The 22,534-nt window shown below is 36.9% G+C and overlaps 1 protein-coding gene across 1 annotated transcript in view; it reads right to left on the bottom strand.

The window, feature by feature from the left end:
- Nep3 (Neprilysin 3) overlaps window positions 1-22,534 on the bottom strand; it is a 527,184-nt gene extending 504,650 nt beyond the window's left edge. The window contains exon 1 of the mRNA XM_069847852.1: window positions 22,177-22,534. Coding sequence (XP_069703953.1) covers window positions 22,177-22,188 — 12 coding nt within the window. The 5' untranslated portion in view covers window positions 22,189-22,534. The remainder of the gene's footprint in view (window positions 1-22,176) is intronic.

Genomic DNA, 22,534 nt, shown 5'->3' with positions numbered 1-22,534 from the left:
CAAGGATGCCACATGATAAGAAATGGCTCAGTCTTCAACCAATCCCAACACACAAGTTAGTTAGCTTCTTCTCCAACTGACGTATTGTAACCGCGATTTGTATGCTTTTAAATGTTGTGTGCCGATACACTTCACTGGCTCCAACCTGGACAAATGCAACACTTTCCCACTGGCTAAAACATCAGTCAACGAACTACACTTTTCAATATCGCTTAACCATACAAAATCAAAAATCGTTCGTCCATCAAACTGTCCATAAAATATCGTACGTACAAATTGAGATATTTACACAATCCGTTTCTATACGATTCCCAAGGGATACATTTACATGTACAATACATTTATATGGCTTTATGAACCATTAGTGGCACGCTTCATTTCCCCCATATGCATAACTACGTAACTAAAACTCGATGTTTGAACAATTTTATTAATCTGTAACAATTTATGTGTATTATTATGTCTCAGGTGGGACAAGACCATTTATTAATGCACACAGCCGGTAGCCATGTACATGGTTTGTTATTTCATTAGGTAGTCCAGTTAAAAAGCGACTGGTTAGGAATGTTAGAGCATGTAGCACGTATGGGCAAATCCAAAAATACATATAAAGTGTTAGTTGGGAGGCCGGAGGGAAAAAGACCTTTGGGGAGGCCGAGACGTAGATGGAAGGATACTATTAAAATGGATTTGAGGGAAGTGGAATATGATGATAGAGACTGGATTAATCTTGCACAGAATAGGGACCGATGGCGGGCCTATGTGAGAGCGGCAATGAACTTTCGGGTTCCTTAAAAGCCACAAATTTAATAATAATAATAATAATAATAATAGTAGTAGTAGTAGTAGTAGTAGTAGTAATGTGATATCGACCTGGTTGACGAGTTTGTTTAGCGCTGGCCTTCTATGTCCAAGGTTGCGGGTTCGATCCCGGGCCAGGTCGATGGCATTTAAGTGTGTTTAAAAGCGACAGGCTGCTGTCAATAGATTTACTGGCATGTAAAAGAACTCCTGCGGGACAAAATTCCGGCACATCCGGCGACGCTGATATAACCTCTGCAGTTGCCAGCGTCGTTAAATAAAACATAACATTTAATAATGTGATTCAAGTAGTAAAGTTTTTATGTACAAATCCCACAGATCAAGGATCAAATGTCGATAAAGAAGAGGAGACTTTGTGTTTTTAGGTATTCGCAGTGAATGTGATCAGAAATAATACGCCTGTGGGTATTCCACCATGTCCTGAAACTCAATATTTCCAACACAATACAATAGCGCTCAAAGGTATTTTGTAAAAAGCACGTCACAATTACATAAAGATAAGTATTGAATGTAAAAAAATGTCAGTAGATAATTGAAAAGGATGTATTGACCTGTTTCAATAAATCTTTTCATGCAATTGTGCTTTTTTTTTCTATAAACGGCCCCAGGGAAAATCACTTTCTGGACGGTCTTGTAATTGCGGTCGAGTGGGCAAAATTTGTACAAGCACTTCTTTTGACATTATTAACATGGTGGAAGAAAAAAATGTAACTTTTTTATCTGCCCCCCTCAGAATGTTTGCTTGTAAGAGGAGATTTTTTTCCATTCTACAAGACTGGGTGTGTCTCCTTTCCATTACATTTGTCCTTTGTTGTCTGAAGTGCTAAGTTAATCATTATGATCAGAGAGTTCAGCTGTTTGTGTTTAGTGTTTCTTAAACTTTGAAGTGTACAGTTGAAACCTTCAATGACTTGTCAACTTGAATGATGATGATGATGATGATGATGATGATGATGATGATGATGATAACGACCAGAGAGGAAGGAGGCAGAAAATACAAGTATTGCAGAGAACTTGTCTCTCAATCTCAATGTGAAATGCACGCTTCTAATAATGCGAATGGCCTTTTAAATCCACCCACTCTTACAGATATTACGAGATTCGCGTGATGTGAGTGTTGAAGATAAGCCGTGCAGCGAACTGTTATTTAATAAATGTCAACGGGGTGTTGCGTGACTTCATACTCCTCTGCCTCATTCACACTTTTTCACTTTCCCGTAATCAATAATATATATTACTGCATTCCACATATAACGCTCATTCCCATATTTGACGCGTAACGTCTATATTCGATAGAAAAAATGAAAGGATTTTGTAGAACGACAATCAGACTTCGGTTTGTATAGAAATTCTTACGTCGTATCCGGTAAAATCAGTGTGAACGAGTCCATTTTAAGTCCAAAAGGGGAGCCCAGCGTAAAGGGAATTACAAGTATGGACACTTCGCGTCGGTATCTTTGATGTAGCAGGACTGATTTCAATGACCTTCAAACCAGCTTCAGCGTGAGATTCTGCTTTTTCCCTAGAGTTGGTGCTGACATCACACCATCTAGCAGTCGTCACAGCGGAAATATAACAGACATACAATTAATATATCTAGGTACATTATGTACTCAAAATAAATTGGACCGATGAAATAATAAATCCGTCATTATCTGTAATGTCTAGAATCTAGAGTTCCTTTATAATGAGAGTTGAAACTTGACCCCATCAACAATTAAAATATGTAATGATTTGATAGCGCTGAAAATGGAAAAACAAAACTCCTATGAGAAGTAAAACCATATGCCCATAATATATTGTATACAAATATTAAATGAATTTGATACATAATTTAGAATGTATTATATTATTTTATAATATAATTTATTAGATATAAAACATAAAAATTATTATTACAACTAGTTTGTCACTTAGAAATAAGGAAAAGCTGTTAACTTGAATTTATTTGAAGCAAAGCATTCCTGGATTATGCAATAAGGTGGGCGATGTTTGGATCCTGTGTCTCAACTCTATACTCAATTATTATCTTAGCGTGTGCTCGATTGCAATAAACTCTAGAGCTTGAAAGTGGAACTAAACGCCGGCGCACAGAGAAACAAAATAGGAAAATTTACTGAGTGTCCATTCTATATAATCCCTATTCGCTGGGGGACCCGCATCCTATTCACATAACCGAACTGTTTGCTGACAATTTACAGATCTACAGTATATACACTTTCGTCCTGATGAACTAACGCGGTGGCCATAATGACAAACTCTATCTACGAGCTCAAAAGTTTGGATTGAGGTTAAACCCAGGAAAATCGCAGGCAATTATTGTAATGGGACATCACCGCTTGCTCAGTACAATTAACGACAAAACCATACCGAGACTGTCAATAAATGGATATTTATTAACTTTAACGGCACTGTAAAAAATCTTGGATTATTAATGGACAGAGATCTAAATTGGAATAGCCAAGTAACTGTAAGAAAGTACTCTCTAAATCAATGGTCGTCAGCACATGCTGAAATGGGTAAAGGATAAGCGGAGTCGTCCCGTGTGCCCCGTCGTGCAGCAGGAAGAGGTAGAGAGCATACCCGCTAGCAGCTACGAATGCACCACAGTGCAGTTTGTTCTCCGCGGGTAAAGGACGCTAGCCTCACTGTGCTCTGAGCTCATAACCGCTGCCTAAATCATTTGCGAAATTGTCTGCCTCTTTCCATAAAAAGAAACATTGTTCAGTCACTAGAGATGCCCCATTTTGATTATTGCGATTCTCTCTTGACAAAATAATATAACTGAAAGACTGCAGCGTATTCAAAATGTGTGTGTGTGTCGCTTCATTTGCAATATTCGTAAATTTGACCATAAGGGTCCACCTAAAAGAGCGAAGAACTGCACATTCTTTACCTATTCTATTTTGAACATTACTCACTTCTACTTCAAAATATCTGAGAACTCACTTTGAATACCTTACAACAGGTATGCTCATTCTCTGACTCCCGATTACGATCTGTAATCACAACCTTCCAATGTAGAGCGCGCTGTTCCTCGTTCGAAGCTCGAAGGATGACTGCGGAAGGCAGTTCAAGTACTTCGTAAACGTATGAAAAATGCGGGACAATGATAGAGTCAGTACCTTCTGTAAGCAAACGATGAATCCGTACAGTGTGGGAGGAAGACTATTTTTGTTGTGCGTTCGGTGAAAACGTAAGGCACTGTTTAATATGTTGTAAGAGGTACTGTCAGGAATACTAATGAGCAACATAAAACTACAATATAGGCACTGTACCCAGAACATGCCGAAGTGACAGGGAAGCTGTTTTCTGTAATATGTATTCATATACCAACATTATTATTATTATTATTATTATTATTATTATTATTATTATTATTATTATTATTATTATTATTATTATTATTATGGTGATTTTATTCCAGCAGAAATAAATATTTTGATAAAATAATTTTTCAGGGGCGCAACGTGCAATACAGCTTCAAGAATTGAAAGCACTTCATGAAAGGCCTAACATTGAAGGGAGTCGAACAATTCAGAGTCTATGTTTAGGAGCAAGTTATGTAGTATGTTGAGAATTAGCTAAGGCACTAAAACCCTTCACGGATGGTGAACTTGTAAAGAGATGTATGGTGCCTGAACAAAATATAGTTAATATGTTATATATCTGTACTGGAACAGCTCAAATGTGAATTTACAGAAGATAGATTTAGTGATTTTAGACGTATAGAGAGTGATATTAATCTTTTTGTTAATCCTTTCATAGTAAATTTAGTACAGTCCGTGAGAGTGCAGTTCGAGGACGAGTTAATTGATTTACAAAGTAATGTAGAATTCAGAACTAAATGCAGAGAATATGACTTGAGAGGCATAGAATTATTTAAAAAATGAACAAAACGAAATATCCAAAGATGAGTTTATTCTCTGCCGCTATGTTAGCTACCTTCGCCTCGACATATGTGTGCGAACAATTATTTTCGAGACAGAAAATTGCTAAATCCAAACATAGATCCCGATTAACAGATAAGCATCTTTTGAGCTAGCCGCTCATTGCAGTAAATTCGTTGGAAATAGATTTCCGATTACTTGCAGAAAAGAATGCACATGTTGAATAGACCGCAATGTATGGTGGAATATGAAAATAGCATTACCTATGATATAACAATATCATAACTATATTAAATATAATAAGTAATGTATTAACTGAATATTACAGTGTATACTCTTTCCTTTTTCAAATTCAGTTTATTATCCGTATTTGTAAGAGCGTAAGAACTGTGCCACGGGCGGTGCTGCAATGTACAATGCAATGTAGTTGCGGAGCCCAGTCCGTACTAAGAGTGTGTTATGCAGTGCAGCATCATCCGTGTAATCAGTGCTTTTACAATTTTGAGCATACCTGCCTTATAACTAGACATCGGATTTTTAGGCACTAAAAATTGCAGTTTTAGGCGCCTAAAATAAGCTCAAAATTTGTAAAATTAGGCTCTATTTTAATGAAAATAGGCATTTTAGGCACATCAAGGTATAATACTTATTTCTTTCACTGAAATGTTTAGTTATACACTAAAATACGCACAAAAAAGTATGTTTAAACATTAAAAAAGAATACTATATTATATTTATAAACAGAGCTGCACAAATTTAATATAATGAAACTAATGAAATAATGATTATTGATATCAAGATTACTCATTTTAAGTTATTGAAATTCAGTTCCATGCTCAGACTTTATTATAATCATCTGCACAGTACACCACCAGAATTTTTTCTAAATTCTCCACAGTTAACCTTTGCCTTTTGTCACTGAGAATCATTTTGAAAGCAGAAAAACTTCTTTCAACCGAAACTGATGTGAGAGGCGCAAATTTTAAATTAGGTACAATAGAAACATCAATACTTACTGGAACATTTACACTTTCCCCCGATATCACTCTTGATACTTTTTCCAACAATGAAAATCCTACATTCTTATTTAATACGTTGTCCCACTTATTTTTAACTTTTTTCCCAGTTTCGCCCAAAGCAGAATGTATGTTCACTTGAGCTTCCTTTACTATTGCTATTTGGCTACAAAGAGATTGTTTTTCACGTTCTAATTGTTCAATGCTTGCAGGTATGAAAGAAAAGTTTGATGTTATGTAGGCAATATCGTTTTTCACTCGTGAGTCATTCAGACAATCTTTCACTGCTTTCACACACGCTGCACTATCAGTTTCAAGAAATTTATCAATAACTGTGACTTCTTTAAAATACTTAGAATAATACACCACTGACTGAATCCAGGTTCCCCATCGTGTAACAACCGGCTGAGGTGGGAGTGGGATATCTGGAAAGTTCTCTCTGAATATTGAAATCCTGGATGGGGCTTTACAAAAACATTTTTTTGTGTTAGAAATAAACGAATTGACAAGAGGAAATTCATTCCGGATTGTTTCAGAAACCCTGTGAAGGCCATGTGCTAGACAGGTTACATGCGTGAGGTTAGGATAAAATGTTTTAAGAAGTGGAGCTGCAGCAACCATGTATGAGGCAGCATCAGTACAAAACAACAGAACTTTAGAATCGTCTATATTACCTGAGTATAAAGACTGTAGGCCTTTATTTACAAAATAAGCAATGGCTTGGCTATTCACTTTCGAACGTTCCTTAACACATACGAGGTGTGGAATCGAAGGTCCATCAGGACTAAGTTTTCCTACTACCATATTTGCTATATACCTATTCATAGGATCTGAGGTTTCATCCATAGAGACCCATATGTAAGAATCACCTATATCCTCCCGAATGGAAGCTAAAGTTTCATTGTATATTCTATCTAAGTAATTTTTTCTTAGGGTCGACTCAGATGGGATATTTTGTTTGCAGTATTTTTGTAAAAACTGTCTTAAAACCGGATTTTCAATTGCATTCCAGGGAATGTTAGCAGCAACAAACGCTCTGGTTAAATCAGCATAGAAATTGCTGCTGAGATTGGATGAAGTAGGCTGTGTTAGTAAAGTTTGTTGCAGTTGATTTTTCTGCTGAGCTTTAGCCTTATGAGCCGCTCCTTGCACATGCTGCTTTAGGTGGCACTTCTTTTCTTGCGAAATCTAAAAATGTAAAGTAAACTGAATTAAAATAAAATCCTAATTGTTGTATTGCCGTATTTCTATCACAAAGTTAGTGGGTTCGAACAATCAAAATTTTAATGACCTGCAAATACTTTAACTATCGGAATTTAAAAGGTTAAAGTGTAGTGGTGGTCTTAAAAAGAATTATACCTCAGGATAGCTCAGTCAATGTATAAATATTATGCGCCTACTCATTAAATTTATATATTTCAACTATTGTTACATACCTGTTTGCTACAAATCTTGCAGAATATTATTTTTCCATCATAAGTGAATTATGAATATTCTGTTAGCCATTGCCGGATCAATGTAGATTTTGCACTTATATTTTTCGGCATTATCGCGTTAAACTTCACAGGAAAACGTCCTACCGCTCAAAACTTCTCAACACAAATAAGGTGAGGGAAAGAGCAACTGTTAACGAGCATTCAAATAAACCGTTGTTACTGAGATTCAATTGGACAAAAATACAAAGTTTCACTTATTGTTGCATTTCCTGGTAGTGTTAACACTAGGAGGGCCATTCTTTTAAATATTTTGTAACGGTTTACCCTACTAATTCGCAGTTTTACGACTTTTCATAAATATTTCAAAAACACTCTTTCTCCAAAAATTGTGATTTTATGACACTCTGAAGGGCAGTACAGCTAATCGGTTTCAGACCGAAAACAGTCATTTTTATAGTATAGTATATCTCTGAATCGGTAGCAGCACATGTTGTGATTGTTGCCTGCTTCAAAACTAAGGTTGGTTCTTTGTTGGCATTTATGCCTCCAAACATGTTAAATTCGGTGAAATCTATTGCGAGTGTCGTGAGATTCAAAACATTTTGTTTCCTTTATCAATGGTTTCATGGCCGGTGTGAAGCAAACTTTCCACTTTTTAAATACCTTAAATTTCGCAGTGAATGCATGTATAAATTATAAAAAGTAAGAGTAAAATGCGAAACTTTACAGTGAGTTAGGCATTTTTAGGCGAATATTAAGAAATTAGGCTCTAATAACCGTTTTAGGGCATTTTAGGGCACTATAAAACTCTTTGAATACCTTTCAATTTCCATGAAACACAAATATTAATAATTATTTTTACGTTTCTCCTAAAGAAACAAAATAGGCATTTGCCCTAGAATCCGATGTCTGCATAACCAGACATCGAGATTTTGGACCCGATAGAATAAGTTTACTACGTCCGTACTATAGGCAGCTTTTTCATTGTGTTGGAGTCGGCAGAAGAAGAGACATGTGTACATGAAACCAAGTTCAGTCCAGTCTACTGGTACTGTACAGTGACGTTACAAAAAAAGGCAACTAATTTATCAAACATTACAATAAAATGATTGTTAGAGGAGAAAAATTCTATAGAACCAAAAAATTAATCTTTACACAGATTAAAATAAAAATCCTATCATGCGAAATTTTCAAAATTAATTAATATGCATTTCCTTTCGGCTTCTGTCATAAGCACAAGTGCAATACTTACTCAACATACATAATAATTCTGCACTGCATACACAACTTATGAAGTACAATACATGGTACTGTTACAATGTAGCCTACTACAACACACATTCTGAAGGTCTCAAAACTAAACTTTCTTCGGTAGTCGGCAAGACAAAGTTTATTTTGGGAGAAGCTCCGCTCTACATCACATGATGTAATGGATTTATTTTATTAGGTTATTTCACGACGCTTTATCAACATCTTACGTGATTTAGCGTGTGAATGAGATGAAGATGATAATGCCAGTGAAATGAGTCTGGGGTCCAGCACCGAAAGTTATCCAGCATTTGTTCATATTGGGTTGAGGGGAAAAGCCTGGAAAAAACTCAACGAGGTAATTTGCCCCGACCGGGAATCGAACCCGGGCCGCCTAGTTTCGCGGCCAGACGCGCTAACCATTACTCCACAGGTGTGGATGATGTAATGAATGCAAAACGAAAAAACACTAAGTCATTGAAATCTATCTCCGCTACCCCAGCAGTGTCCGTAGACTTCTTCCCTGCTAGCATGTCTTTCATGTCACATAATATCTCATATATTCTTAGACTAATCACATAGATAACCACATGCACAGATCAAAACTAGACTACTAGCTATCCTCTGTCCTGTCTTCTGATAAAGTGAACTAGGTGTACGGGACTGTTTTTATTGTCAGAACAGTACCTCCTCTCCCTGCCTTATGAGTATGACTGAGTAAATAAAGCACATGGGACGACAGGTAGGTCGCTACCATCACTGCCCCCACCCACTACAGTCCAGTTATCCAACTTGAAATCGCACTGTTTTCATCTATCGGGTCTAAAGTCTCTAAGCCTGCTTATAACATTGTGGAATCAACATCAGGCTTCAACGGCGCTTCTAAAAGTAGCCTCTAAGTGGGCACCTATTCGGGGAAAAATGTCCGTTATTATTTCTGTAATATTCTACGCGAATCTTGCTCCTTAGCAATCCACAACATACTGTATAATAAATTATTATTATTATTATTATTATTATTATTATTATTATTATAACAGTTGTTGGCCTCTCGTCCACATGTCGAAGCAGAGGTGGACGATCATCCAACCAAAATGGAGGTATCGTGTGGTTAGCATGATGATCCCCCCAATCGTTATAGCTGGTTTTCGTAATCGGATTTCGTTACCTATCGTAGCTCCCTAAATGCATCAACGTACTATATCAGTATTGGAAAAATAAAAGAAATTCGATATAGTACAATAAAATTATGTATTGCATCCAAGATATTACTAGTGGCTTAAGCACAGGATGTTGCTTTTATTTTCTTGCAATGACTATTACTTATGTTAATCATTAAATGTTCAAGTTCTTTGTTTTATGATTATGCTAGGATGATTTTCATCAAGTGGTAACCTTCGATTATTTGAAAACACACAGCCAACAACCACTTAAACGTTTCACGTAATAAAATTATTGGGGTTCTATGAATAACTTGTCATTTTTTGTCGCATAGATTCTACTTCTACTTACCGAGAATTAAAGCCGGATATCCGTGCAGCTAAAGGTGCGCCGGGCTATCCATTTAAAACGCAGTAACACAAAAAGGAATATGACTCGGTTAAGAGAGAAGTTTTATATGATATTCTTATTGAATTTGATATTCCCAAGAAACTAGTTCGATTAATTAAAATGTGTCTCAGTGAAACGTACAGCAGAGTTCGTATAGGTCAGTTTCTGTCAGCTGCGTTTCCAATTCACTGTGGGCTAAAGCAAGGAGATGCACTATCACCTTTACTTTTTAACTTTGCTCTAGAATATGCCATTAGAAAAGTCCAAGATAACAGAGAGGGTTTGGAATTGAACGGGTTACATCAGCTGCTTGTCTATGCGGATGACGTGAATATGTTAGGAGGAAATCCACAAACGATTAGGGAAAACACGGGAATTTTACTGGAAGCAAGTAAAGAGATAGGTGTGGAAGTAAATCCCGAAAAGACAAAGTATATAATTATGTCTCGTGACGAGAATATTGTACGAAATGGAAATATAAAAATTGGAAATTTATCTTTTGAAGAGGTGGAGAAGTTCAAATATCTGGGAGCAACAGTAACAAATATAAATGATACTCGGGAGGAAATTAAACACAGAATAAATATGGGAAATGCCTGTTATTATTCGGTTGAAAAACTTTTATCATCCAGTCTGCTGTCGAAAAATCTGAAAGTTAGAATTTATAAAACAGTTATATTACCGGTTGTTCTGTATGGTTGTGAAACTTGGACTCTCACTTTGAGAGAGGAATAGAGATTAAGAGTGTTTGAGAATAAGGTGCTTAGGAAAATATTTGGGGCTAAGAGGGATGAAGTTACAGGAGAATGGAGAAAGTTACACAACACAGAACTGCATGCATTGTATTCTTTACCTGACATAATTAGGAACATTAAATCCAGACGTTTAAGATGGGCAGGGCATGTAGCACGTATGGGCGAATCCAGAAATGCATATAGAATGTTAGTTGGGAGGCCGGAGAAAAAAAGACCTTTAGGGAGGGCGAGACGTAGATGGGAAGATAATATTAAAATGGATTTGAGGGAGGTGGGATGATGATGATAGAGAATGGATTAATATTGCTCAGGATAGGGACCAATGGCGGGCTTATGTGAGGGCGGCAATGAACCTGCGGGTTCCTTAAAAGCCAGTAAGTAAGTAAGTAAGTAAGTAACATTCAGTGTATTTCGAATTAAATGCAGACGTTGTTTTTTCTTAATGGAAACGTGAATTGTCTACAGACAGAGAGGTAAAATCGGAAAATCTTTACTAATTCTGGTCGCGCCCATCCTACTTGTTGATATTTGGGCGATACGCAGGAATGCGACGCCTGCGATTGTGGTGGTGACGCAAACCTCAAATGCCCTCTACGACGACGTAATGGATGAGACTTACTTCTCACTCTCACATCTGTAACCTCATCCCGCGGGAGAGAGAGGGAGCCCAGTTTACTAACGCGAGCACATTCTGCGTGTCCCAGAATATTGTTCAGCGTATTAAATCGCATTAAACTATTGTTCTGCTTTGTCTGTTGTACAAACGCTAGCCTACCGTTATAAATCGAGATTGCCAGAGTTCGCTGTACAGATTTCTCTCTCTTCGACACTGGGCGTGTCCCTTATCTTGTGTTTCACGTTTTTCATTATAAGAAGTACCTATGGGAAGGTATTATCTAGTTTCATAAAATATACTTCAAGATTTGCACAAAAATACAAGTTTTTGTCATACCTGTCACCTAAAACGTTGCTTTAGGTATACCGTCTGTGTGTCTATATTAGGACTATTCTACCAGGTTTTCAGAATGCCAATAAGGGACGGGATGAGATCGAACCTCAAGGTGTGATGTTTATTGCAAGAAAAATACAAATTTAAGAGACCCCATACACACAAAATGTCATTACTACTGGAAGGTGAACGTCATCGTCACAGCTAAATCAGCTCTTTGCAGGCACCTTTAGTTCCGAACACCTAGTGGCTCTACAGTAGCTTTATTTGACGACAGAATAATAGACGAAACATAAAATAAGTAAAGATTGTCATGTTACTAGTCGGCGATGTATGCAATGGAGGGGGAAAGGAACTGGCCACCTCAGAACAGGAATCCTTATCATAATCACCAAAAAGTAGGCAGAGGCGCACATGGCGACATGCCAGTATGCGTGACATTAGCAAAGAAAAAATCGAATTTCTTTGGTATCGTTATATCTTCATTCGGAAGCAATTTCCGATAACTTCACTACAAGAAAATGTTTCATTACGTGCTTTCTATCACATCTGAAAGACAGGAATAGTTATTCTGCATAAATTATGTATTTTGAGATTATAAAATATGCCTTATGTACGTAATAAAAATACGAACTTTCTTGGTAGTCATGCTGGTCCGAGGTTTGCCGCTTCAAACCCGGCCGACGGTGAGGGAAGGAAGCGAAGTAAGGCAAGGAGTCAATAGATTTAAAAAGACTGTCTCCATAGAGGGCTCCAGGCTAAATTCATCGGTTCAACTTCGACGCTGAATAACCTCTACAGTCGTTAAATAAACTACTACCACCACCATCATTACTACTATCATTTACTACTACTATTGCTACCACCATTTACTACTACTACCACCATCATTTACTACTGCTACTGCTACCACCATTTACTACTACTACTACTGCTACCACCATTTACTACTACTATCACCATCATTTACTACTACTGCTGCTACCACCATTTACTACTACTACCACCATCGTTTACTACTACTACCACCATCATTTACTACTACTACTGCTACCACCATTTACTACTGCTACCACCATCATTTACTACTATTACTGCTACCACCATTTACTACTACTACCACCATCATTTACTACTACTACTGCTACCACCATTTACTACTACTACCACCATCATTTACTACTACTGCTGCTACCACCATTTACTACTACTACCACCATCATTTACTGCTACTACCACCATCATTTACTACTACCACCATCATTTACTACTACTACCACCATCATTTACTACTACTACTACTACTGCTACTACTGCTACCACCATTTAGTACTACTACCACCATCATTTACTACTACTGCTGCTACCACCATTTACTACTATCACAATCATTTACTACTACTACCACCATCATTTACTACTACCACCACCATTTACTACTACTACTGCTACCACTATTTACTACTACTACCACCATCATTTACTACTACTGCTGCTACCATCATTTACTACTACCACCATCATTTACTACTACTGCTGCTACCACCATTTACTACTACTACCACCATCATTTACTACTACTACCACCATCATTTACAACTACTGCTGCTACCACCATTTACTACTACTACCACCACCATCATTTACTACTACTACCACCATCATTTACTACTACTGCTGCTGCTACCACCATTTGCTACTATTACCACCATCATTTACTACTACTACCACCATCATTTACTACTACTATCACCATCATTTACTACTACTACTGCTACCACTATTTACTACTACTACCACCATCATTTACTACTACTACCATTTACTACTACTACCACCATCATTTACTACTACTACTACTACCATTTACTACTACTGCCATCATCATTTACTACTACTATCACCATTTACTACTACTATCACCATTTACTACTACTATCACCATTTACTACTACTGCTACCACCATTTACTACTACCACCATCATTTACTACTACTACTACTACTACCACCATTTACTACTACTGCCACCATCATTTACTATTACTATCACCATTTACTACTACTACCACCATCATTTACTACTACTACTGCTACCACCATTTACTACTACCACCACCATTATTTACTACTACTATCACCATCATTTACTACTACTGCTGCTACCACCATTTACTACTACTACCACCATCATTTACTACCACTACCGCCACCATTTACTACTACTACCACCACCATTTACTACTACCACCACCATTTACTACTACTACCACCATCATTTACTACTACTACCACCACCATTTACTACTACTACCATCATTTACTACTACTGCTACCACCATTTACTACTACTACTGCTACCACCATTTACTACTACTGCTACTACCACCACCATTTACTACTGCTACCACCATTTACTACTACTGCTACTACCACCACCATTTACTACTACTACCACTATCACTACCATTTACTACTACTGCTATTAATTACTACTACTACTACTATTTATTACCACCACTTCTACCTTTATCATTTTACCACTACTACTACTTCCACCATTACCTTAAACTATTGCTATTACTACTACCACCACCACCACTACTACTACTACAATTACTATTTACTACTATTACAGTTGCTTCTGGTCCTGCTACTACTACTACTACTACTACTACCACCACCACTACCATTACTACTACCATCACTACCACTACTACTACCATTTACTACTACTACTACCACCATTAATTATTACTGCTACTGCCACCACCATCTACTACTACTACTACTACTACTACCACCACTATCACTATTATCACTACCTCTACTACTACTACTACTACTACTACTACTATTAATTACTACTACCACTACTATTTACTTCCACCACTTCTACCTTTATCATTTTACCATTACTTTTACTTCCACCATTATCATTAAACTATTGTTATTACCACCACTACCACTACTACTACTACTACTACTACTACTACCACTACTACTACTATTACAGTTGCTCCTGGTCCTGCTACTACAACTACCACCATTTACTACTACTGCTACTGCTACCACCATTAACTATTACTGCTACTGCTATCACCATTTATTATTACTACTACTACTACCACCACCATTTACTACTACTACCACTATCACAATTATCACTACCTCTATTACTACCACCACTATCACTACAATTTACTACTACTATTAATTACTACTACCACCACTACTATTTACTCCCACCACTTCTACCTTTGTCATTTTACTATTACTTCCACCATTACCATTAAACTACTGCTATTACCACCACTAATACTACTACTGCTGCAATTACTATTTACTACTATTACAGTTGCTGCTGGTACTGCTACTACCACTACCATTACTACCACTACTACTACTAGGTTGAGAGGAAGAGAAGGCCTCATGGCCTTAACTCTGCCAGGCAAAATAAACCACTACTACTACTACTACTACTACTACTACTAGTACTACTACTACTACAGTGACCTTAGTTGCAAAAGTGTACCAGCCGGAAGGAACGATTAAGAAGGTTTGCTCTTCATATATTATAATACATCACTTAACGATGTTTTGTAGCAAATGTTCTGAGTTCTTGAGAAGAAAATTGTTATGCAGATGAACGCGTTAAAGAATTGTCTTTAAATAAAAAAGGCTCCTGGCAAAATTACTTCGCTTCTTTGCCCAAGTTTCCTGCTTCACACAGACAAACGTCTCTGCAAGTTTGTGAAACTGCAGATGTTCCTTTCGGGAAAATATAAAGATGAAGATAGCATTGCTGAAAAGGTTCTGAAAGGCTTGTATATTATGAACGATAAAATTTGCGAAAGGCACGGAAATGGTTTAATGGTCTAACTGTTAAACCATTTTCGTGTCTTCCGCAAATTTTAGATTTCGGATTTTTATTCGTTGCACTATTTTAAATGTAGCATCGCCCACTTGGCCGTTTCGCCTCTGTCCGCATGACCGGATTCCGTCCAGAATTCTGGTCAGAGAAATCTATACGGATTTACGTACGAGTCAAGAACGAAATAAAGGAAGCCATGCCAATATATCAGAGCTCACTCTATTTTCTGGTTTAATCCAGAACAATAGAAGGAAATAATGCTTTCGCTCTGTCGGTAAATAAGAACACTATTAGATGATCAATTCGGAAATGCAGAGAAGTCACATTATAATAAAAGTCCGAACGCGCTGAACGAATCCGTTTCGGTAAATGAGCATCTAATTTTACTCTTATTGTAAACAGATGTACTGTATGTTGGTCTAACGTATATTTTAGGTATAACGACTTTGAAAAGAATGTAAATAAGCGACAGGCAGAAGAAACATTTTGAGTTTCAACCGTGTATTGAGGCAATACATCCGAATTTCGGAACTATTTCATTATCAGGGTCACGTCTTCCAAGATCCCTGTTGGTTTCCTTATGTCTGGCTAGTCCGAACAACAGGGTAACATAGCTACTTTGATAAGGGAGCATTCAAATGCTAGCACAATAATTTAAATATATGTTCATGTTTATTATTTTCTGGAACTACAGTTACTATTCTCACTAAATTAATCACATTCGTATACGACCAAAGCCTGGACCGAGACCTTTATTTGTTTGCCTGCGAGACCACGTGGTTCCTTCAACTCCTCCTGTACTACGAAATAGTACGAATGCTACCACAACTTATTCGTAGCGTTAACCTTGACACCTCTTATGTGGAGGAAAAAAATGATCAAGGAAGACCAGGAAGCGCTTCAATGATTATGGCTGTACCTCGAAATGACTGCAGTGACATTCATGCGCCATGGACGTCAATATAAAGGCAATGAGTTAGTTCTTTTTTCTTCCAGACCGAAAGCAGATGTCGTGGGATTTCGAGGAGGCTTTGGATTCCGAAGCTTTCGGTTCCGACCTGAAGCTGAACATAAAGTTTTCATGTTTTATTCAGTGACGGTAGTGCTACGAGATTTTAGGTTTACACAGTGATTGAACTGTATAAAATTGCGTTTTCCACTGAGTGTAAGAATTTTGTATTCATAATAATATGGAAGTAATTGCAGGCTGCATGATCAGGATCACATCATTGAAGATTAGGGAAGGTTTTCCACTCTGTGTCCGAGATGTTTGATTCTCTGTTTCCCAAACAACAAACAATAGCCATATTTCAATACTTTTCCTATCAGAAACTTCATAATTATTGTCCATTATTTATTTACTAACATTCTGAATAATCAGGTCACTTACAAATAAAATATAGACGAACAATGATGAATGAAGTAATTAATGAACCATGAATATTAAAGAGACAAATAAATGTGTTCGTAACAAATAGCGAAATAAATTAAGGTTTATATGTTTTCGCCCGTTTCGTATTCAAATCCACGAACCAACAGGCAGACAATTATTAACTATTCGGAGTAGTAGTAATAGCAGTAGTAATCAACAGTAACAGTAATCGTAGTAGTAGTAGTAGTAGTAGTAGTAGTAGTAGTAGTAGTATAGTAGTAATAATCGGAGTAGTCATAGTAGTAGAAATAGTAGTAATAGTAGTAGTCGTAGTAGTAGGAGTAGGCTAATAGTAGTGGCAGTCTGAATAGTAATAGTGGTCGGAGTAGTGGCACTAGTTGGAAAGTAGTAATATTAGCAATAGTAGTATTTGGAACAGTAACCGGAGTAGTAGTAGTAGTAGTAGTAGTAGTAGTAGCAGTAGTGCTAGAAGTAATAGAAGTAGTACTAGAAGTAATAGAGAATTGTGGGGTAGTAGTATTAGTAACAGACAATAACTGTGTAGTAATGGTAGTAATCGTTATAGTAGTTGTAGTTGTGTAGTCGAAGTAATAATAGTAGTACGAATAGTAGCAACCTAAGCAGTAGTATCGGAAGAATAGTAGTAATCGTAGTAGTTGTAATACTAATCGTAGCAGTATTATTCGGAGTAGTAGTAGTAGGAGTAATTATAGTAATAGTGTAGTAGTAGCAGTGACAGTAGTAGGACTAGTAGTAATCGCAGTAGTTGTAGTAATCACAGTAGTATTACTCGGAGTAGTAGCAGTAGTAGAAGTAATAGTAGGAATAGTAGTAATCGTAGTAGTAGTACTAGTAGTAATAATTATAGTAATAGTGTAGTAGTAGCAGTGGGAGTAGTAATAGTAGTAGTTGTAGCAGTAGTAGAAGTAATAGTAATCGTATTATTAGTAGTACTAGTAGTAGTAGTAATTATAGTAAGAGTAATAGTGTAGTAGTAGCAGTGGAAGGAGTAATAGTAGTAGTTGTAACAGTAGCAGTAGTATAAGTAATAATAGGAATAGTAGTAATCATAGTAATAGTAGTAGTAGTAATTGTAGTAATAGTGTAGTAGTAGCAGTAGGAGTTGTTTAAGTAATAATAGGAATAGCAGCAACCGTAGTAGTAGTAGTAGTAGTAATAATAGGAATAGTATTAGTAGTAGTAGTAGTAGGAGGAGGAGTAATTGTAGTAAGTGTAGTAGTTGTAGCAGTAGTATAAGTAATAATAGGAATAGCAGTAATCGCAGTAGTAATAGTAGTAGTATGAGTAATTATAGTAATAGAGTAGTAGTAGTAGTAGTAGTAGGAGTAATTGTAATAGTAGTAGTTGTAGCAGTAGTATAAGTAATAATAGGAATAGCAGTAATCGTAGTAGTAGTAGTAGTAGTAGTAGTAGTAGTAGTAGTAGTAGTAGTAGTAGCAGCAGCAGCAGTAGTATAAGTAATAATAGGAATAGCAGTAATCGTAGTAGTAGTAGGAGTAATTATAGTAATAGTGTAGTAGTAGTAGTAGTAGTAGTGATGGTGGTGGTGGTGGTAGTAGTAGTAGAAGTAATAATAGGAATGGTAGTGATCGAAGTAGAAGTAGAAGTAATAATAGGAATGATAGTAATCGTAGTAGTAGTAGTAGTGGTGGTGGTGTTGATGGTGGTGGTGTTGATGGTGGTGATGGTAGTAGTAGTAGTAGTAGTAGTAGTAGTAGTAGTTAGTAGTAGTAGTAGTAGTAGTAGTAGTAGTAGTAATTGTAGTAATAGTGTAGTAGTAGCAATGCTAGTAGGATTACTTGGAGAACTAGTATCAATCGGAGTATTGATTGGAATAGCACAGTAGCAATATTAGTAATATTATTTTGTAGTAGAGTGGTGGTAGTAGTAGTCATAAGTTTATTTTATTTAACAGTGTTTTAACTGCAGAAGCATAGCTGAATGATGTGTTGAACTCGTGACCCAAGGCCGTGCTCGGGTCTGGGTTTGAATCCCAGTTCATCTGATTACCTGTTTAGGTTCCCCCTATTGCCCAAGATTTTCCATTTCTGTAAGACAATTTACAGGTAATCACATGGTGAATCGTGTGTCTCATTTCATTACAGTACAATTTTCATTTCATCAATTTTATCAAAGCTAGATAACTTCGCAGTTGATACAGAGTCGTTAAATAACCGATAAAAATGAAACTACAGAAATTACTCAGCATCGAAATTCAACGTGGGTGAGAACTTACCAACAAATATTTCCTGGAGACTTCTGCCTTACTTTACCTGTCGCAAATCTACGACACAGGACGCACAGTTTTACATATTTCACAGAGGAAGTCATGCTAATGATAAGTAGACAGAGACACGGAAACAGATGATAGACATAAACAGACGGATAAACACAGACATATAGACATATTTCATAACTCCATAGCGTAAAGGATGTCGATAGATATAGTCTACACATTGCGCGTGTTTTGGTCCGTTCGAAACTGTGCAAGTCTTACTGAACTCGAATGAGATCAAATCTCTTGAAGCTACTTGTTAAATATCTGTCAAGTCCGGTACAAATTTAGAGATCATTTATGAAACGAGTAACATTTTAATTAGAGGAGAAACTATTAGAAGGTATACTATCAAGCATCCTTTGCAAAGGAATTTGGAGCTTTGAGGCAGAATCTATGTGAGCTCCAAGGAGGTTGACCATTTTTCTCAGTGTTTCAGTGTTCCGTTGAATGAAAAAAAAATAATTTTTAAGAGGATGAAAGCTTAAAATAGACGTCAACTGATAGGTATAATTTAAGAAGAACAACCTTTCGACTATTTTGGACAATCATAAATTAATAGTGATGTCCGCTTTATTCTGTCATAAAATTACAGATTCCCTTTCAATACTTTCTTCAACTTCAGTGACTGTTCATTATGTATAATAAAGCCAGTCCACACCTGTGGAGTAACGGTCAGCGCGTCTGGCCGCGAAATCAGGTGGCCCGGGTTCGAATCCCGGTCGGGGCAAGTTACCTGGTTGAGGTTTTTTCCGGGGTTTTCCCTCAACCCAATACGAGCAAATGCTGGGTAACTTTCGGCGCTGGACCCCGGACTCATTTCACCAGCATCTTCTATGCCCAAGGTTGCGGGTTCGATCCCGGGCCAGGTCGATGGCATTTAAGTGTGCTTAAATGCGACAGGCTCATGTCAGTAGATTTACTGGCATGTAAAAGAACTCCTGGGGGACAAAATTCCGGCACATCCGGCGACGCTGATATAACCTCTGTAGTTGCGAGCGTCGTTAAATAAAACATAACATTTAACATTTCACCAGCATTATCACCTTCATATCATTCAGACGCTAAATAACCTAATGTTGATACAGCGTCGTAAAATAGCCAAATAAAATAATAAGGCCTATACTCCTGTATATGCCTGAGGATATGCCACAGTACTGCAATAACAACATGAGAACTCGGGCGCGGGTTCGATCCCAGCTCGGGCCGATTGCCTGGTTCGGTTTTTTCCGAGGTTTTTCCCAACCGTAAGGCTAATGTCGGGTAATCTATGGCGAATCCTCGGCCTCACCTCGCTATCATCAATTCTATTGACGCTAAATAACCTAGTTGTTGATACAGCGTCGTTAAAGACCATGGAAAAAATAAATAACATGAGACACGGGGGAACTTTGTGCAATCTACCCCGCAATATTCTTTCTCCTCCATTCATCTGGGTATAAACCCGCGTCTCCTCCATAGTGTGTCAATGCACTAGTTATTCAGTTAAGGATATTTATTTGGTTAAATCCGTAATATGGTTTAAAAGAGAAAGAAAAAAATGCTGGGCTATTCAAGAGAAGTTTAAATTGCTCTTCTCCATATTAAAATATATGGAAATTAACACAGAACTGTCTTAGTCTTCGTATAAGAAATAGTCGAAGAAAATAATTGATATAAACACTCGCCACTCTCTCTTTCGGTTGTCTATTCTCCCTTCCTGCTCTCAATTATAGATCATTAGATAAAGTAGCATTAGCCATTGGTAGCAGCCTCATGGGTAAAATTAATTACTACATATTCGTTCTTTTCACCTGATGATTTAGTAGATTCATCTCTTGAATGGCAGTGCGTTTTCGTTTAATCAAAAATGGGGAAGTCCGATCTAAACCTCTCTTGAAAATTTTATTCATAACATTTAGACTATTATGAAGAGCAAAGTCCCTTTGCCATTTTCAGGGCTCGAATAGAGGACCTAACATTTCATATAAGCATTGTTGTCACTTGAGTTAATACAGATCTTCAGCATTAGTTAAACTGTCAAATTTTGGAAAGGTATTTGGGGAAAATCGAGGCAGATTCGTGTAGCCTATATCACAGGATATCTAAATAGGTTCCTGACACACAACACTTGTATTCCAAAACAAAGCAATTAAATGTGCCATTTGACAGAGTGGTACTGATGTTAGCTGTCAGTCTTCGTGCGTGATATATCATCAAGCGCTTTAAATAAATAGGAGTAATACGAGTGTACTTCACTGATAAAAAAGATAAAACAAATTTCAGACAATAGATTTTAAACGGCGTTCAAATAACAATGTGACAAAGTTGCGCTTGTTTTTTTATTACTCCACCCCTTTCACGCACGTAAAATCAGGCCAAATAGTTTAATTTATTCTGCACACGGTAGCAACAAAATGTATATCAAACAGGTTATTCATTTTAGGCCCTCTTACTCTTTTTAGCTGTCCCCTCCCTCTCCCACAGGGATGATGCATGCATAACATTCCGATACTGTCAAGTTTAACGTACGAATCTGTGATTTCGTTCCAACATACGACTGTCATTTCAAAACAACATGTTACAGTAAGAAAACAATCATTTCTACACATCTCTGACAAAATAAAAGTACTGAAATTGTGAGATAAATCAACAATAGATGAATTTCCATTCACGTCACTTATAATTCATTATAAACATCTCAGAAAGAGAGGGAGGGGGGGAAATGTGTGTGTATAAATCACGTTGTTTCCCTTACATGCAAAGTCTTTCTTTGACATTTGTTTTCAACATGCATAACTGTACCAATTTTATTGAAATGAATTTACACTACTTGAAATAATGTAAATAATAGTTAAAAAGATAATTTCATAGTATATCGAACTGTCAAATAGTTGAGATAAGAACGTTTCATGCCTTTACTGAACTATTTAAAACTGTTACTATTTCATATAAACGTATTTCTTACCTTGACAGACATCTTGGATGATGATGATTATTTTTTTCTGACACTCGTTCACAAATTTAAAGATAGTATCTAATTAGTTTTCTTATAGAAACACTATTTAATTCAAAACAAATCACGGAATGTTGAAAAACACAGTTGATATTTCATTCTTGGTACTTTCACACACATCTAATACTAATAATGTAGTTTTATATATAACAGCCGACACTAACACTAATTTTACTCTACATTTATATCATTGATACAGAGACATCGCCCAAGTTGTGTTTGGTGCCATTTTCGGACCATGCACGCACTCCTTGTTCGGAGGGTTGCGTAGAGCAACCGTTGGCCGTCACTTTCCGTGCCGCACAGTCCC

The sequence above is a fragment of the Periplaneta americana genome, chromosome 15 (genome assembly GCF_040183065.1).
Source record: "Periplaneta americana isolate PAMFEO1 chromosome 15, P.americana_PAMFEO1_priV1, whole genome shotgun sequence".
NCBI lineage: Eukaryota > Metazoa > Arthropoda > Insecta > Blattodea > Blattidae > Periplaneta > Periplaneta americana.
The sequence above is the reverse complement of the archived record's forward strand: the minus strand, read 5'-3'. Positions and strand labels throughout refer to the sequence as shown.